The sequence below is a fragment of the Pristiophorus japonicus genome, chromosome 3 (genome assembly GCF_044704955.1).
Source record: "Pristiophorus japonicus isolate sPriJap1 chromosome 3, sPriJap1.hap1, whole genome shotgun sequence".
Classification (NCBI taxonomy): Eukaryota; Metazoa; Chordata; class Chondrichthyes; family Pristiophoridae; genus Pristiophorus; species Pristiophorus japonicus.
In genome coordinates this window covers 88,013,931-88,032,953 of record NC_091979.1, presented here as the reverse complement: position 1 = coordinate 88,032,953, position 19,023 = coordinate 88,013,931, and the positions used below count along the sequence as shown (strand labels likewise).

Sequence of the window (19,023 nt, the reverse complement as noted above, 5' to 3'; positions counted from 1 at the left end):
TTACCAGTACGAGTACAATTCAAAGTATTTAATCATGATGGGCTTGCAAAATGAAGGGCACGCAAAATGAAGGGCACAAAATGTTGGTTCAGTAATGGTAGGGAAATAGAAGGGAGTTGTATTTAAATACTGACTTACATGTAATCTGGGCATCCAAAAGCATTGCAGTCAATTAATTACTTTTGAAACAGTCATTGTTGTTGCATCGACAAATCTTCATACCAAGCATGCCAGCAGCACCAAAAATGATGGATAACAAAGAAGTTCTAGGAAAGCAGTGACTGGAAGACATCCCCCAAATACCGTAACTACCTTTATTATATAATGATATAGGACACAGTTAGGAAGTCGTCCAGATCCCATTTGAATGCTTGCTGCAAATCTGCATTAGCTGCATGAGACGGCAGCTTGTTCCATAGCAGACGACTAAACAAATAAAATACCTACCCACATTTACCCTAGTTTTGTGCTTATGTAAATTTAAACTCCTTCCTTAGTCCTCGCTAACCGATGCAACTCAAATAACCTATCCACATGGACCAAATTTAAGCGAATCTAACACTGTTATTTAAATCAAAACTCCGCAAAGCATAAGTTTTTCTAGAGTAAAGAGCATCTGCTCTCGAAACTTGTGATAAATAAGGGCTTTCAAACTGGGAATCAATCTACTGGCTGCCCTCCGAACCTTTTGCAGGGCCTCCAATATCACCCACCAGGTGAAGGGAGTACAAATGGATGCAGTATTCTAAATAAGGCCTAAGCAAGGTCTTGTACAAGGACAATCGTATTTTATGGTTTTGTATTTGATCATTTGCGCAATATATCTCAATACTCGATTGGCTTTTGCAATAACCTTCTGGATGTGAACCCTCATAGAATCATTTACTTTGACATCCAGATGTTTCTCTCACTCAGCCTTAAGTTCACTACCTTGGATAATGTACATATGCTGGTCATTAGCCCCATCCATATATATATAAAACACCTGCCAGATGCTAACCCACATCCCATTACATCGAGACCTTTCACCAATACCTTCATCCAGATCATTCAAGATTAAGAGCAATGGTTCCAAAACAGATCCCTGCAGGACTCATTAATAACTGGTTCCCACGCAAAAGCAGAGTTATTAATAACTACCTTCTGCCTACAAGAACGCAACCAATTCCTTACCCAACCCAAATTCTGACCACTAATCCCACAGGAGTATCTTAAATAGCCTAGTGTGTGGCACTTCAAGTTTTTAAAAAAAAACATCGAATCATAAAATAATCCAGCAAAGGAGGCCACCCGCCATTCAGCCCATCGTGCCCATGCCATCTCTTTCAAAGAGCTATCCAACTAGTCCCACTCCCCTGTTCTTTTCCCCATAGCCCTGCAATTTTCATCAAGTATTTGTCCAATTCCCTTTTGAAAGTTATTATTGAATTTGTTTCCACCAAACACTCAGGCAGTGCATTCCATATCATAACTCACTGCATAAAAAACGATTTCCTCATGTCATCTCTGGTTCTTTTGCTAATTATATTAAATCTGTGTCTTCTGGTTACTGACCATGCCACCATTGGAAACTGTTTCTCCATATTTACTGTTTTCAAAACCCTTAATGATTTTGATCACCTCTATCAAATCTCCCCTGTTCTAAGGAAAGCTATGCCATTTTCTCTACTCTCTATGTCCCTCATCCCATTTTCTCTACTCTCTATGTCCCTCATCCCTGGTACCCATTCTAGTAAATCTCCTCTGCACCCTCTCCAAGGCCTTGACATCCATCCTGAAGTGCTGTGGCCAGAATTGGACACAATACTCCAAGTGGGGCCTAACCAGTGTTTAATAAAGGTTTAGCATAACTTCTATGCGTTTGCACACTATGCCTCTTTTTATACAGCCAAGGACCCCATATGCACTTTTGGATTATGAAGTGTCCTCCTCCATTTCGGCTGACCTCAAAAGTGCGTCATCATCCTCTATCTGCTGCACAATGGTAATGCAAACCGTGATCCTGACCAATGGATACACCACAGACCCAATCCATGTCCGGTTCGGGTCAAGCAGGGCTGTGGCATTGCACCAATGCTCTTTTCGATCCTCCTTGCTGCAATGCTACATCTCACCCTTAGCAAGCTCCCTGCCAGAGTGGAGGTAAATTATAGAACAGATGGGAATCTGTTCAACCTCCACGGCCTCCAGGCCAGATCCAAGGTCGTCACATCCTTCGTCATTGAACTACAATAGGTGGACAACACTTGCGTCTGCGCACACTCGGAGGCCGAACTCAAAGTCATCGTCAAGACCTTTACTGAGGTGTACGAGAGCATGGGCCTTACACTAAACATCTGTAACACAAGTCCTCTATGAACCTGATCCCGCCACACAGCACTGCCCCCTCACCCCGATTATCAAAATCCACAATGAAATCTTGGACAATGTGGACCATTTTTCATACCTCGGGAGCCTACTGTCAGCAAGAGCAGACATTGACAACGGGTCCAACACCAACTTCAGTGTGCTAGCGCAGCCTTCAGTCGTCTGAGGAAGAAAGTGTTTGAAGACCAGGACCTCAAATCTGGCACCAAGCTCATGGTCTGCAGGGCAGTAATGATACCCGCCCTCCTATATGGCTAAGACGTGGAATATATACAGCAGACATCTCAAAACACTGGAGAAGGACCACCAGTGCTGCCTCCGCAAGATCCTGCAAATCCATTGGCAGGACAGATGCACCGTCAGTGTTCTCGCTCAGGCCAACGTCCCCAGCATTGAAGCATTGACCGCGCTCGATCAGCTCCGTTGGGCGGGTCACATCATCCGCATGCCCGACACTAGACTCCCAAAGCAAGCACTCTACGCGTAGCTTCAACACGGCAAGTGAGCCCCAGGTGGGCAAAGGAAGAGCTTCAAGGACATCCTCAAAGCCTCCTTGACAAAATGCAACATCCCCACTGACTCCTGGGAATCTCTGATCCAAGACCGCCCAAAGTGGAGGAACAGCATCTGGGAGGGCACTGAGCACCGAGAGTCCCATTGCCAAGAACAAGCAGAAACCAAGCGTAGACAGCGGAAGGAGCATGCATCAACCCAGGCTCCCTGACTACCCTTTTCTTCAACCACTGTCTGCCCCGCCTGTGACAGAGACTGTAGGTCCCACATTGGACTCTTCAGTCACCTGAGAGCGCATTTTTAGTGTGGAAGCAAGTCATCCTCGACTCCGAGGGACTGTCTTTGATGATGATGCATTTTTACAACCGCCTTCTCAACTTGTTCTGTCACCTTCAAATACTTGTGTGTTTATACCCCAGGTGTCTCAGTTCCTGCACTCCCTTTAAAATTGTACCATTAAGTTCATGTTGCCTCTCATTCTTCCTCCCAAAATGAACCATTTCACACTCGGCGTTAATTTTGCTTACAAATCTTATGGTTAGTGTTAAATGCAGATCTCCAAAAGTTGTCAGAGTTGCACCGCTCTGCCGTTAGCCTTGTGTAAACAGCTTCTAGTTATCTGGCTCACCATGGAAATGCATTGAATGACATGAAGTTGCTCTATTTGCGAGGTGGACACAAATTACTTGCCACAGAAAGTTAAGTTAAATCATTTCAATTGCAAGTACCCTTTTACGATTAAATAAATGTTAATTACTGTCAATCAATCTCTCTGGCACTGAATTAACTATTACTGGTGCGGAGTCTCATTCCTTTAGGTTTTACTGCCATTGGAGATTTTAAAAATTCAAAATTTAGTTTTTAAAATTAGTTTCTCTTAATCTACTTTTTTTTCCCTCTCTATACCTAATTTTACATTGAATCCACCCACAAATTTAAAATTCCTTTGCCATCCTTGCGCTGTTAAATTTCACAATCATTCAATCTAATTGGTTAAGGAGATGCTTTCCCTCTTCAATCAGGTCCCAGATGCCCAGTTTCCCATGCTGTGACATCACTTCACACTTTCAGCAATTTGCAATGCAAAAAATTTTATGGCCCTGAATTTGCGATCAGTGGCTTCCCGCAGGGAAATGCCTCCGATCCGCAAATAAAATGTCTGGTGTTCTGGAGATTTGCCTGGGGCTCTCCGGGTACCTGCAGGAAGAGGCCCATGTATCTCTTGCGCAGGCGGTTCGCACACCCCCTTGGGATCATGTGGGCCAGGCCAACGAATGACAGAAGGGGATCCCTATTCATGCTTATGGGGATGCTGCATGTATATTGGGAAGACCGAAGCCATTGTTTTCGGTCCTCGCCACAAACTCCATTCCCTAGCCACTGATTCCATCCCTCTCCCCAACATCTGTCTGAGGCTGAAACAGATTGTTCACAACCTTGTCGTTGTATTTGACCCTGAAGTAAACTTTCAACCACATAGCCGCAGCATAACTAAGACCGCCTATTAAAAAAGCAAAATACTGCGGATGCAGGAATCTGAAGTAAAAAAAAAAAAACAGAAAATGCTGGAAATCTCAGCAGGTCAGGAGAGGAAGCGGAGTTAACGTAACATCGCCCGACTCGGCGCTTGCCTCAGCTCATCTGCTGCTGAAGCCCTCATCCATGCCTTTTTTACCTCTCGATTTGACTATTCCAATGTACCCCTGGCTGGCATGGAACATTATACCCCATGTAAACTACAGGTGATCCAAAATTGGGCTGCCCATGTCCTAACTCGCACCAAGCCCCATTCACTCATCACCCCTGTGCTCGCTGGCTTACACTGGCTTCCGGTTAAGCAACGGCTCGATTTTAAAATTCTCATCCTTATTTTCAAATCCCTCCATGGCCTCACCCCTCCTTATCTCTAATCTCCTCCAGCCCCACAACCTAACCCCTCCCTCCCCCCGCTCCTCTAATTCTGCCCTCTTGAGCATCCCTGATTATAATTGCTCAACCATTGGTGGCCCTGCCTTCTGTTGCCTAGGCCTCTGGAACTCTACCTAAACCTCTCTTCCTTTCTTTCCTCCTTCAAGACGCTCCTTAAAATATACCTCTTTGACCAAGCTTTGATCACCTGTGCTAATTTCAACTTATGTGGCTCAGTGTCAAATTTTTATCTCAATACTTCTGTGAAGTGCCTTGGGACGTATCATTACATTAAAGGTGCTATATAAATACAGTTGTTGTTGTACAGAAATCCCATAAGTTTGAATGGGAATACCCCCAAAAAATAAATCTAGGCAAATATATTTTTTTAAAGTCACATTTAAAATTAAAATGGCATTTAGTTTAATATTTAAAACAAACATTAAATTTTTTGAATAAATTTACGTTAAATTTACAGGCTAAAAATAGTCGACAGTTTGCAAGCTCCGGGTTTTAGCCCTTGCTCAGCGCATACCTGAATCCGCAACTTGCGTGGCCTCAATGAGCTCGTACGCGCTCGTAGGGGCTGAAAATTACAGCCCAATAACCTGAACAGGCAAGGGCAAGTCTAACTAATGTCAAAGGCCATTAGATGCTCTGCTCCAGCAAAATCTGGGCCAACATTTTAAAAACTGACCTGGCTGAAAGGGTTAAATTATGAGGACAAGTTGCATAGATTAGGCTTGTAATCCCTCGAGTATAAAAGAATAAGGGGTGATCTAATTGAGGTGTTTAAGATGATTAAAGGATTCGATAGGGTAGATGGAGAGAAACTATTTCCACTGGAGGAGTAGTTCAGGAGTGATGTCAGGAAGCACTTCACACAAAGTAGTGGAAATCTGAAACTCTCTCCCGCAAAAATCTGTTGAGGCCAGGTCAATTGAAAAACTTAAAACGCCGATCAGTATGTTTTGGTTAGGAAAGGGAATTAAGGGTTAGAGGTCCAAGGCAGATAAAGGGAGTTAAGATACAGGTGAGCCATGATCTAATTGAATTGCGGAACAGGCTTGAGAAGATAAATGCCCAACTCCTGTTCTTGTGTTCCTATAAACTAGGCCTCTTTGAACCCTTGCTGCTGTGCCTGGCAGGACGTCACCACCACTGCCCCGCTCAGGTCTCAGGTCAAGTTACCAGATCGGGCCCTAATGATGTCATTGGAACCCAGTCTGCATATTTAAAGAGGACCCCATCAACCTAGGGTGGGTGACTTTGCTGCCTGCAATTTTAAATTGCAGATGGACAGCCCAGGGTGGCAAAGGAGGGCACGTCCCCCAACTCCATTTGAACTGCCCCTGCCAGGCTGGGCAAGTTATAATCAACCACATTGCTACTAACACTGAGCTGGGGGATCCTTGCAGAGTGTGTCAAGTAGTCTGCAGTGGTTTTTAATGTGTCCCCATTTACTCACCCAAGATTGTCAATTAAACTACATTTTTGAAAGAACTCTTTTTCAGACAGGTAACTCCGAAATTGGTCTGCAAACAGATCAACTGCATGATAGATAATAGGCTGTAATCACCCACTAACGGGGGCTGCTAAATGCATTGTTCAAGCATGTCCTAATCACGGAAATAAAATGGCAGAATTATCAGTAGCGTGGAGCCATTTAATGAAGAATTAATTTTCAAAGCGTTTGAATACTTTTTATTGAAAATATTTGTGTTATTAATAAATGAATACAAGTGGTTGTGTTAAATATCATAAGTAGTTTTATGAGTGCAAAAAAAGGGGAAGGGATATTCTCCTGAAATGTAGGTAATTTTAACCTAACCCCATCAATGGGAAACTGACGGGACCGATACACTGTCAATTTTATTGGAAAGTTAAATTGGGCAGGATGTAAAATGGACGACTGATCTGATTATTTGCAATAGGCTGGGCAATTTTTGCTCATTGATTCTAATCGAGGCGCTTACATGGACTCTGGTTCAGTTCCTATAGATTGGAGGGTAGCTAATGTAACCCCACATTTTAAAAAAGGAGGGAGAGTGTAAAAAAAGAGAATTATAGACCGGTCAGCCTGACATCAGTGGTGGGGAAAATGCTGGAATCAATTATTAAAGATGTTATAGCAGCGCATTTGGAAAGCAATGACAGGATCGGTCCAAGTCAGCATGGATTTATGAAAGGGAAATCATGCTTGACAAATCTTCTAGAATTTTTTGAGGATGTAACTAGGAGAGTAGATAAGGGAGAACCAGTGGATGTGGTGTATTTGGACTTTCAAATGGCTTTTGACAAGGTCCCACACAAGAGATTAGTGTGCAAAAGTAAGGCACATGGTACTGGGGATAATGTATTGATGGATAGAGAACTGGTTGGCAGACAAGCAGCAAAGAGTGGGAATAAACGGGTCCTTTTCAGAATGGCAGGCAGTGGCGAGTGGAGTGCCGTAGGGTTCAGTGCTGGGATTCCAGCTATTTACAATATACATTAGTGATTTGGACGTAGGAATTGAATGTAATATCTCCAAGTTTGCAGATGACACTAAAGCTGGGTGGCAATGCGAGCTGTGAGGAAGATGCTAAGAGGCTGCAGGGGGACTTGGACAGGTTAGGCAAGTGGGCAAATACATGTCAGATGCAGTATAATGTGGATAAATGTGAGGTTATTCACTTTGGTTTCAAAAACAGGAAGGCAGATTCTCTGAATGGTGACAGATTAGTAAAAGGGGAGGTGCAACGAGACCTGGGTGTCATAGTACATCAGTCATTGAAGGTAGGCATGCAGGTATAGCAGGCAGTAAAGAAAGCAAATGGCATGCTGGCCTTCATAGCGAGGCGATTTGAGTATAGGAGCAGGGAGGTCTTACTGCAGTTGTACAGGGCCTTGGCGAGACCACACCTTGAGTATTGTGTGCAGTTTTGGTCTTCTAATCTGAGGAAGGATGTGCTTGCTATTGAGGGATTGCAGCGAAGGTTCACTAGAATGATTCCGGGGATGGTAGGACTGACATGAGGAAAGACTGGATTGTCTAGGCTGAAACTGACTGGAATTTAGAATAATGAGGGGGGATCTCAGAAGCTTATAAAATTCTGACAGGACTGGACAGGTTAGAGGCAGGAAGAATGTTCCCGATATTGGGAAAGTCCAGAACCAGGGGTCACAGTCTAAAGTTAAGGGGTAAGCCAAATAGAAACATAGAAAATAGGTGCAGGAGTAGGCCATTCGGCCCTTCGAGCCTGCACTGCCATTCAAGATCATGGCTGATCAGTCCCTCCGTACCCCTTTCCTGCTTTCTCTCCATACCCCTTGATCCCCTTAGCTGCAAGGGCCATATCTAACTCCCTCTTGAATATATCCAATGACCGAGATGAGGAGGAACATTTTCACCCAGAGAGTTGTGAATTTGTGGAATTCTCTGCCACAGAAAGTTGTTGAGTCCAGTTCGTTGGACATATTCAAAAGAGAATTAGATGCGGCCCTTGCAGCTAAAGGGATCAGAGGGTATGGAGAAAATGCAGGGGTGGGGTACTGAGGTTGCATGATCAGTCTTGATCATATTGAATGGTGGTGCAGGCTCGAAGTGCTGAATGGCCTGCTCCTGCAACTATTTTCTATGTTTCTATGCGCGTGTTTGACAAATTTATTACAGAAATGTATTAGAGTTTTGAGGATGTAACTACTAGAGTAGATAAAGGGGAGCCAGTGGATGTAGTATATTTGGAATTCCAAAAGGCATTCGATAAGGTGACACATAAAAGGTTATACACCAGATAAGGGATCAGGGAATTGGAGGTAACGTATTAGCATGGATAGAGGATTAGTTAACCGACAGAAAAGAGAGTAGGGATAAATGTGTCTTTTTCAGGTTGGCAGGCTGTATTTAGTGGGGTGTCGCAAGGATCAGTGATGGGGCCTCAGCTATTTACAATCTATATTAATGACAGATGAAGGGAACGAATGTAATGTATCCAAGTTTGTTGACGATACAAAGCTAGGTATGACAGTAAGCTGTGAGGAGAATAGAAAGCGTCTACAAAGGGATATAGATAGACTAAGTGAGCGGGCAGTAAGATGGCAGATGGAGTATAAGGTAGAAAAATGTGAGGTTATTTACTTTGCTAGAAAGAATAGAAAAACAATTTTTTTTTTTTTAAATGGTGAGAAACTCTTAAATGTTGGTGTTGAGAGAGATTTGGATTTCCCTGTGCAAGAAACACAGAAAGCAAGCATGCAGGTACAGCAAGCAATAAGGAAGGCAAATGGAATGTAGGCCTTTATTGCCAAGGGGTTGGAGTACAAGAGTAAGGAAGTCTTGCTACAATTGTACAGGGCCTTGGTGAGATCACACCTGGAGTACTGTGCACAGTTTTGGTCTCTGTATTAAAAGGAAGGATATACTTACCTTGGAGGCAGTACAATGGAGGTTCACTTGATTGATCCCTGGGATGAGAGGGCTGTCTTATGATAATAAGAACATAAAAACTTAATAGGAGCAGGAGTAGGCCATTTGGCCCCTCGAGCCTGCACCGCCATTCAATAAGATCATGACTGATCGGATCTTGGTGTCAACTCCACTTCTCTGCTTGCTCCCCATAACCCTCGACTCCTTATCATTCAAACATCTGTATCTTCACATTAAATATATTCAATGACCCAGCCTCCACAGCTCTCTGGGGTTGAGAATTCCAAGAATTCACGACCCTGAGAGAAGAAATTCCTTCTCATTTCCATTTTAAATGGGTGACCCCTTATTCTGAAATTAGCCTGGTTCTAGATTCCCCAATGAGCGGAAACATCCTCTCAGTGCACCCTGTCAAGCCACCTCACAATCTTATACTTTTCAACAAGATCACCTCTCATTCTTCGAAACTCCAATGAGTATAGGTCCAACCTTTCTTCATAAGCCAACCCCTTCATCTCAGAAATCAACCTCATGAGATGAATCTTCTCTTAACTGCCTCCAATGCAAGTATATCCCTCCTTAAATAAGACCAAAACTGTACACAGTACTCCAGGTGTGGTCTCAATACCCTGTACAGTTGCAGCAGGATTTCCCTACTTTTATACTCCATCCCTCTTGCAATAAAGGCCAACATTCCATTTGCGTTCCTAATTACTTGCAGTACCTACATGCTAACTTTGCGTTTCATGTACAAGGACCCCCAGATCCATCTGTACCTCAGCATTTTGTAATGTCTCCCTATTGAAATAATAATTTGCTTTTTTATTTTTCTTACCAAAGTGGATAATCTCACATTTTACCACATTATACTCCATCTGCCATATTTTTGGCCAGCATTTAGCCTATTTATATCCCTTTGCATCCTCCTCACAACTTGCTTTCCCACCTATCTTTGTATCAGAAAATTTCATTACATTACACTTGGTGCCCTTCATCCAAATCATTAATAGAGATTGTAAATAGGTGAGACCCCAGCACTGATCCCTGTGGCACTCCACGAGTTAGTTTGCCAACCTGAAAATGACCCATTTATCCCATCTCTCTGTTTTCTGTTAGTTAGCCAGTCCTCTATCCATGGTAATATATTACCCCCAACCATGAGCTGTTATCTTGTGCAGTAACCTTTTTTGTGAGAAATTGTGTATAATGCGCCTATACTCTCCTGAGTTTAGAAGAATGAGAGGAGATCTCATTGAAGCATACAAGATTCTGAAGGGGACTGACAGGGTAGAAGCTGAGAGGTTGCTTTCTCTGGCTGGAGAGTCTAGAACAAGGGGTCACAATCTCAGGATAAGGGGAAGGCCATTTAAGAGAAATGAGGAGCAATTTCTTTATTCAGAGGGTTGTGAATCTTTGGAATTCTCTGCTACAGAGGGCTGTGGATGCTGAGCCTCTGAATATATTCAAGACTGGGAAAGATAGATGGAGTCTAGAGGAATCAAGCAATATGGAGATCGGGCAGGAAAGTGGAGTTGAGAATGATGATCAGCCATGATCTTATTTGAATGGAGGAGCATTCTCGATAGGCTGGAGGGACTACTCCTGCTCTTAGTTATGTTCTTACTATGACTGGCACTAAAATGGCTTCTGCACAACACAATTATTGCTTCCAAAAGGTGTTTTTTTCTGGAGAGGAGTTATACCAGGCACGGAGATAAAGTACAATACACATTTGTAAATTAAACAAGATTTCCATATGTTCAGAAAAAAGTTTCCTTCACATTAAAATACCATGTTACAAACTAAATTGCAACAAAGCTGAACAAAAAGATAAATTCATTATGTAAATAAATACATTCAAATGTCTGCAATTATATTTGTGTGTCTTTCATATACTGGCCCAAATTTGCTCTGGGTAACCACTGAAGTTGTGACAAAGTAGAAGGGTACAACACAAACTGCTTTAAGCAGCTTTATACAAAGTATTCCGTAACTGCAATGTTTACACTTACCTACGCCAATGTGAGAAAGATGCTCAATGAGAGTCCAGGTATTGTCATTAACACAGTGATTTTTCAGTATGAACAACTGGCAGACATCGCGGGCTGTGATGTCATTTGGCACCTCCAATGCTTGACTGCTGCCATCCTCATTAAATACTTTAATTACCTGCATATAAAAACAGATATATAAATAAGACACCCAAGAAAAATAACCTTTTGTTTGCAGTTTTTTTTTAAAAACAGTGTTCAATGTTCACATATTAAATGTTAGCAATCCAAATGGATGAATCCTTCATCATGCTACCTGATAGAGTTGAAATTTAAGATCCATTCAATTTTTGGTTTTACACAAGTACAAAAACAAAGATTTTCCAAAATAGTGTAATGTTCTTTGTAACCCTTAAAAGATAATATGCTTATATATATACACACATCACACCTACTATAATAAAAGCCAGATTTTTAAACAAATGTTTAAAGCCCTTTAAATGCCTCTACAAACTTCCATGTTTTCTTCCCTCAACTACTTACATGCGATTTATCTACTTACCAGCAGACAGGATGACAAATATACTTGCATATTTTGACCAGCTCTGTAGTTAAAGTAAGCACGTGTATATTGCATTATAAAAAAATAATTGTACAGGTAACTTAGAATTTCATATTAGGATACATTAGATCAGCCTTGCAGATGACTGCTATTGCACCAAACTCAAATGAGATTATATGGTGCTGCCTGTGAATAGCAGTTTCCTGACACTACAGCTGCATGTCATCAGAGATTTTACCCAATCACCTGCTATCTTTCCAGCAATCAACATAACCTGAATCTCCCTTACTCCATAAACTTAGTAAAAAAATAAAGCATTATGCTTTCCACCTCTTATTCATGTTTCTTTTTGAATGATAGTTACAAACATAATACAGCACAAGTTAAACAAACAGTCATGGAGATAGGATCCAATTGTAATGTTAGATAGTTTGACCTTGCCTAAAGTTGAGTGCGGGGGATTGGGGGAGGGGTTAGAAGGCACGAAATCAGGACTTGCTGATGCAGCCTTTATGTTCTTTTCAGTTTCAACAGGAGATCAGAAGGGGCAAGACAAGTCAGTCTGTCTATACAGAAGAAATCATGTCAGTGTGTTCCTGCTGGGCTAGGTTAAGCACCCTTCAAGAGCTCCCAGAAATTGGGAGGGTTTTGTAATGATACCATTCCAACCAAAGAAAATAATCTGCTATTTAAAATCAGTCAGCACAGAGATTTAGAGGACAAAAACTGAAGGATTGCCAATCACAGACTGCAAACAAAATAAGAGCTTAATGTATGGAAGCCCTTTTCATAACAGATTCTCCTGCATTTTTCGATGGGAGAAGTACAAAATTGAAACTATTGTTATCTTAATTACCTTACAAATATTAATGCAGCACTGCAAAATAGTTACAATTTGTTTAAAGTAATTTATTTGTGCACAATGGAAGTCCAAAATGATAACCTGTTATTATGCTAAGAGGTACTTCCCTTGTAGCAAATGGATACAGGAACTGCAGTCAGGCTCAATTCCAATTGTATTTCAGTGTGCATTTCAATTAGTGGTTCTGCCAAACCAAAGCTCAGAGATATCATATTTCATGAGGAACAGTGCTCATTTTGTCATGAGGTGCAGAACACACAATGCTTCAATACCCATATCTTTGTCTGAAAACATTTTAATTAGTGTAACTGGAGTAACCTTGCTTCAGTCTGTCTAAAATGTCAGAACACACAAAAACATCAGTGCATAGTGTGTGCATGTTGAAAAGTACAATTCAAGTAGTTATATTTGAAGATCAAATTTAATAATTTCAAACTAAAATATTCCCAATTTTCACTGTTAGTGAAATTGAAAATAAAATAGGCAAATAAATGTGTCTGATTATAGCTGAAATATTTAGTTTAGTGATGCTGCAGTAATCAAAAAATTTATATTTAAAAGAAAAAGATACAAGATAATGCTCTTGGCGAAAGACAAATCGCAAGTAGAATTGCTGAACATGCACTTTACCTTTTGAGAAGCACATGAATCTATCAATCATGTACTGTTGTCGGTGCTACCTCAATCCCTGAAGGGTGTACAACTATGGAGTATAAAAATGCGAAGCAGATGGAATTCAACTATCTTCTGCCAATACTTCCCTGTCGATCATTCAAATATGTAATCTCTCCCCTTCACTGCACCACACCTGCCATTCTAAGAGCTTAGCTACGTATACTGATATCTACCAATAAAGCATGCAACAGCTGCACATGCTTAAAACGGCCTTTAACTGAATAAATTCATTACAAATTAAGATACTAATTTCCATCAACACAATAATGTAATGAAAATTAAAGCAGAGAGTTTTTTGTTTATTGAATTCCACTTCAAATTTTGGTCAGTACTATTTAAATTAGTTTGATCAGTCATTGATAAATTATATTGCAAGGCAATAGATACATTGTCCACAACCATGCTTAAAAATAACTTAATATAGTTAAACAGTAACTTACTTTGCAATTCAAGACATACAGTTGTGCAAGACAAGATATATATTTAAAAGCAATAACAACATAAATTGAAGTGAAAATGTAAGCAAAGACATTGCCATATCAAACAGAAAACAGCCAATCTCGGAAATTGTATTTAGTACATTTAAATTAGATTTACTATTTAATTAGCAAATTCAGAAAATTGAGGACTGCAACAAAACTTGAAATTCCCATTAATGTATTATAAAAATGGATTATTTTAAGTATAGTACTGTGCATGTTTATGTTTGTACTATACAGTGCTTTAAAATATTCCAGTTCAAAATATGTGCACTAATTAAACAAATGTAAAATATATTCAATTTCTCAGTTCTGCAAGGCTACTGATAAAATTACATCAGAAAAACTGCCAACAACTCTCATCTCCCTGGGCTATCATTATGCAGTCATTATTAAATCATTATACCACCAATAAAGCTACTCAAACATCAAGAATAGCATTATCACGACAAAATTGACTATAAATTTAAACATTTAGAACAATGATAAACAAATCTCAAATTTTCATTCTTTCACCCTTTCATCCATTTTTAATGTCAGTGTTACTCTTTTCCACCCAATATAATCCTTTTTACCATTTTGCAAGTTGAAAATGTTTTGTTCACTGAAAGAACCAGATAACCAGCATAGATAAAGGCCATTCAGCCCATCACATTTGCTCTCCAAAACTAAAGCGCCCCACAGTAATGTAATTGTGGCCTAAACCACATTTTGTATAAACTTTAACCTTTATCTATTTACTCCTACACTTCATGCCCCTATTTATGAAACTTACAATTCCACTGGCTTTTTTTTAAAAATAGCTTATGTACTTGCATTCCTATTTTCAGGGAAATGTGGAGTCAACTTCCATGAGGATTCTCTTCCGCATCCACAATAATTTTGATGGAAGAGCCACGCAAACTTCAAATAAACCATCTTTTGCCCCCCGCAGGTTCCTTGTTATTCCTCCCAAACTATATTACTTCACACCTACCCACATTAAACTGCTCCTGTTGCCTTCTGTTAATCTGTCTCCATCATCCTAAAGTGTTCGACAGTCCTCCTTAATGTTTACCAAGTCTCCTACTTTCATCAGCAATTTCAAGATTGTGCTTCTTATGTCCAAGCACAGAGTGGTCTGCACAGAACTGTCTTAAAAGGGAGCGGACTTGAACAGAGTGGTTTATTTGGGAATTTGGAAAGAGCAGGAATTCAAAGAGGGGGAAGGAGTTGCAGCTTTTTGCCCACACTATTTATAGTGATGTGTGTTACAGGTAGATATTTAATTTAATTATCCATTACTTATTGCAGATCAATTAAGAAATCAAGGAACTAAACTGCAAACTAAGTTACTTAAATACAAATGTAATTAGAGTTAATTAAATAGAACAGTCATTTTAGGATGCAGTACTGGTGGTGTGCTGCAACTGCAGCATGTGGGAGTTTGTGGAGAGCATTGTGATCCCAGATAACCATGTTTGCAGCAAGTGCCTTCATCTCAAGAAACTTCAGCTCAGAGTTGTTGAGCTGGAGTCTGAGGTGCAGACATTGCGGGGCATCAGGGAGGGGGAAGGAGAAGAGTTACCTGGACACTTTGATCCAGGTGGAAGTCACACCCCTTATTTTAGGTAGTGGTGCAGATCTGGTTACGAGTCAGGAACAGGAGGGTGTGACTGCAAATGAGGCAGGCAAGGAGACCCCAGGTGCAGTGCTGGAGGAGCCTCAGCCTTTGCCCTTATCCAACATGCATGAGGTTTTTGCTGCCTGTGTGGATGAGGGAAGAGCCTGCAGGATGGATGAGCAGGCTGACCATGGCACCATTGTGCAGGATGGTGCAGGGGGGGGGCGGGGGGGGTAAGGAGTGAAAGGAAATGTAGTTGTGCTCGGGGACAATATAGTCAGAGGGATAGATACTGTTCTCTGCAGCTGCAACCAGGAGTTTCGAAGGTTGTGTTGCCTGCCTGGTGCCAGGGTTAAAAACATCTTGCAGTTTGAGAAGAATTTGAGAGTGGGAGGGGGAGGATCCAGTTGTCCTGGTCCACATAGGAACCAACAACACAGGTGGAACTGGGAATGAGGTTCTGCATAAAGAGTTTGGAGTTGGGATCCAAATTAAAAAGCAGAAACTCAAATGTAATAATCTTTGGATTGTTACGTGTGCCATGTGCCAATTGGTATAGGGATAAGCAGATTAGAAAGTTAAATGCGTGACTCAAAGAGTGGTGTGGGAGGCAGGGATTTTGCTTCATGGGGTACTGACACTAGTACTGGGGAAAGTGGGAGCTGTTCCGTTGGGACGGCTCCACTTGAACCGGGCTGGAACCAGCGTCCTGGCGAATCGAATAACTAGGGCAGTAGACAGAGCTTTAAACTAATGAAAAGGGGTTGGGGGGGTGGGGGGGTAAGAGAAGAATTCAGAAAAGGGTAAATTTAAAAGCAAAAGAAATGATAAGGATCTTGAGCAGAGCAGAGCTTTGGGTAAAAATAAAGAGTGGGTCAGAAAGGGACAGAGCGCAACAAAGGTAATAGGGCATTACTAACTAAGGTGACATCAGGGAAAAATACTCAAAGGTTGGAGCTAAAGGCACTATATGTGAATGCACAAAGCATTCCTCAACAAAATAGATTAATAGCGCAGATAGAAATTAATAGGTTTGATCTAATAGCCATTACGGAGACATGGTTGGGAACTAAATATGACAGGATACTTTACTTTTAGAAGAGATCGGCAAAATGGAAAAGGAGGACTGGTAGCCCTGATAATAAAGGATGGGATAAAGACAGCAGAGAGAAAGGATCTTAGCTCAGAAAACCAAGAAGTAGAATCAGTTTGGGTGGAGCTAAGAAACAGCAAGGGAAGAAAACATTGGTGGGACTTGTTTATAGGCCTCCAAACAGTAGTAGTAATGCAGGGCAGAGTATAAATCAGGAAATTAGAGGTGCATGCAACAACAGTAATACAATAATTATGGGGGACTTTAATCTATATATTGAATGGGCAAACAAAATTTACAGTAATAGTGTGGAGGATGAATTCATGGAATGCATATAAGGTTTTCCAGATCAGTATCTTGAGCAACCAACTGGAGAGCAGGCTATTTTAGATCTAGTACTGTGCAACGAGAAAGGGTTAATTAATAACTTTATAGTAAAAAGGGCCTTTCAGGAAGAGTGACCATACTATGATAACATTTTACATTAAATTTGAAAGTGATTTAGTTAAATCTGAAACTAGGGTCTTAAATCTAAACAAGGGAAACTACGTCGGTACGAGAGGAGAGTTGGCTAAGGTAGATTGGGAAACTACATTAAAAGCTATGATGGTAGACAAGCAATGGCGAGAATTTAAAGTAGTAATACATAATTTATAACAAATATACATTCCCTGAAAGCACAAAACCCCACAGGAAAATTGGTCCAACCATGGCTAACGAGAAGTTAAATATAGCATGCGACCAAAGGAAGAGCTCATGGAGGCGGGAGTTCATTGGTGAGGTGGGAGATCAAGGAGCCAGAGGCCTATAAAGGCCAGTGAGCGAGGAGTCCAGGGAGTTCGTGGAGGTGGGAGTTCATTGGTGAGGCAGGAGATCGAGGAGCCAGAGGCCTATAAAAGGCCCGTGAACGAGGAGTCCAGGAGTTCATTGGTGAGGCCTACTGGAGCAGCTGCAGCAGGGAGGCAAAAAAGTAGAAAGAAATCGAAAGGTGATGTCACAGCCAAGGGTTTAAGTGATTGGTGAGTAGTTTTTTCTTTTTCTTTATCAGTAAGTAACCTTTTAACATTGCTGTTGGCCAATCAGGTTAAGCTAAGGGTTAAGTCATGGCAGGAGAGCTCGGACACGTGTTATGCTCCTCCTGTATTATGTGGGAACTCAGGGACGCTTCTGGTGTCCCTCACGACTACGTGTGCGGGAAGTGGATCCGCCTGCAGATCCTGACAGACCGCATTGCGGCACTGGAGCTGCGGGTGGATTCACTCTGGACCATCCACAATGCTGAGAATAGAAACATAGAAACATAGAAAATAGGTGCAGGAGTAGGCCATTCGGCCCTTCAAGCCTGCACCGCCATTCAATGAGTTCGTGAATAGCACATTTAGCGAGTTGCTCTTACTGCAGGTAAAGGGTCCACAGCCAGCTAGGGAATGGAAGACCAACAGGAAGAGCAGTGCAAGGAAGGTAGTGCAGGGATCCCCTGCGGTCATCCCCCTACAAAACAGATACACTGCTTTGAGAACTGTTGAGGAAGGTGACTCATCAGGGAAGAGCAGCAGCAGCCAAGTTCACGGCACGTGGGTGACTCTGCTGCACAGGAGGGAAGGAAAAAGCATGGGAGAGCTATAGTGATAGGGGATTCAATTGTAAGGGGAATAGATAGGCGTTTCTGTGGCCGCAACAGAGACTCCAGGATGGTATGTTGCCTCCCTGGTGCAAGGGTCTAGCATGTCACAGAGCGGGTGCAGGATATTCTGAAAAGGGAGGGTGAACAGCCAGTTGTCATGGTGCATATAGGTACCAACGATATAGGTTAAAAAAAAAACTGGATGAGGTCCTACGAGACGAATTTAGGGAGCGAGGAGTTAAATTAAAAAGTAGGACCTCAAAAGTAGTAATCTCAGGATTGCTGCCAGTGCCACGTGCTACTCAAAGTAGGAATCACAGGATAGCTCAAATGAATACGTGGCTTGAGCATTGGTGCAGAAGGGAGATTCAAATTCCTGGGGCATTCTGGGGGAGGTGGAACCAGTACAAACCGGACGGTCTGCACCTGGGCAGGACCAGAACCAATGTCCAAGGGGGAGTGTTTGCTAGTGCTGTTGGGGAGGAGTTAAACAAATATGGCAGGGGGGTGGGAACCTATGCAGGGAGACAGAGGGAAATAAAATGGAGTCAGAAGCAAAAGATGGAAAGGAGAATAGTAAAATTAGAGGGCAGAGAAACCCAAGGCAAAAAACAAAAAGGGCCACATTACAGCAAAATTCTAAAGGGGCAAAGTGTGTTTAAAAGACAAGCCTGAAGGCTCTGTGCCTCAAGGCGAGGAGTATTCGGAATAAGGTGGATGAATTAACTGCGCAGATAGCAGTTAACGGATATGATGTAATTGGCATCACGGACACATGGCTCCAGGGTGACCAAGGCTGGGAACTCAACATCCAAGGGTATTCAGCATTTAGAAAGGATAGACAGAAAGGAAAAGGAGGCAGGGTGGCATTGCTGGTTAAAAAGGAAATTAATGCAATTGTAAGGAAGGACGTTAGCTTGGATGATGTGGAATCGGTA

General features: G+C 41.8%; 1 protein-coding gene across 2 annotated transcripts in view; it reads right to left on the bottom strand.

Annotated features, from left to right (window-relative positions):
- Positions 1 to 19,023, bottom strand: part of grb14 (growth factor receptor-bound protein 14) — a 185,844-nt gene that overhangs the window by 108,819 nt on the left and 58,002 nt on the right. For both annotated transcript variants that reach the window (XM_070875533.1, XM_070875534.1), the window contains exon 2: positions 11,209 to 11,365. In XM_070875533.1, the coding sequence (XP_070731634.1) occupies positions 11,209 to 11,365 (157 nt within the window). The remainder of the gene's footprint in view (positions 1 to 11,208; positions 11,366 to 19,023) is intronic.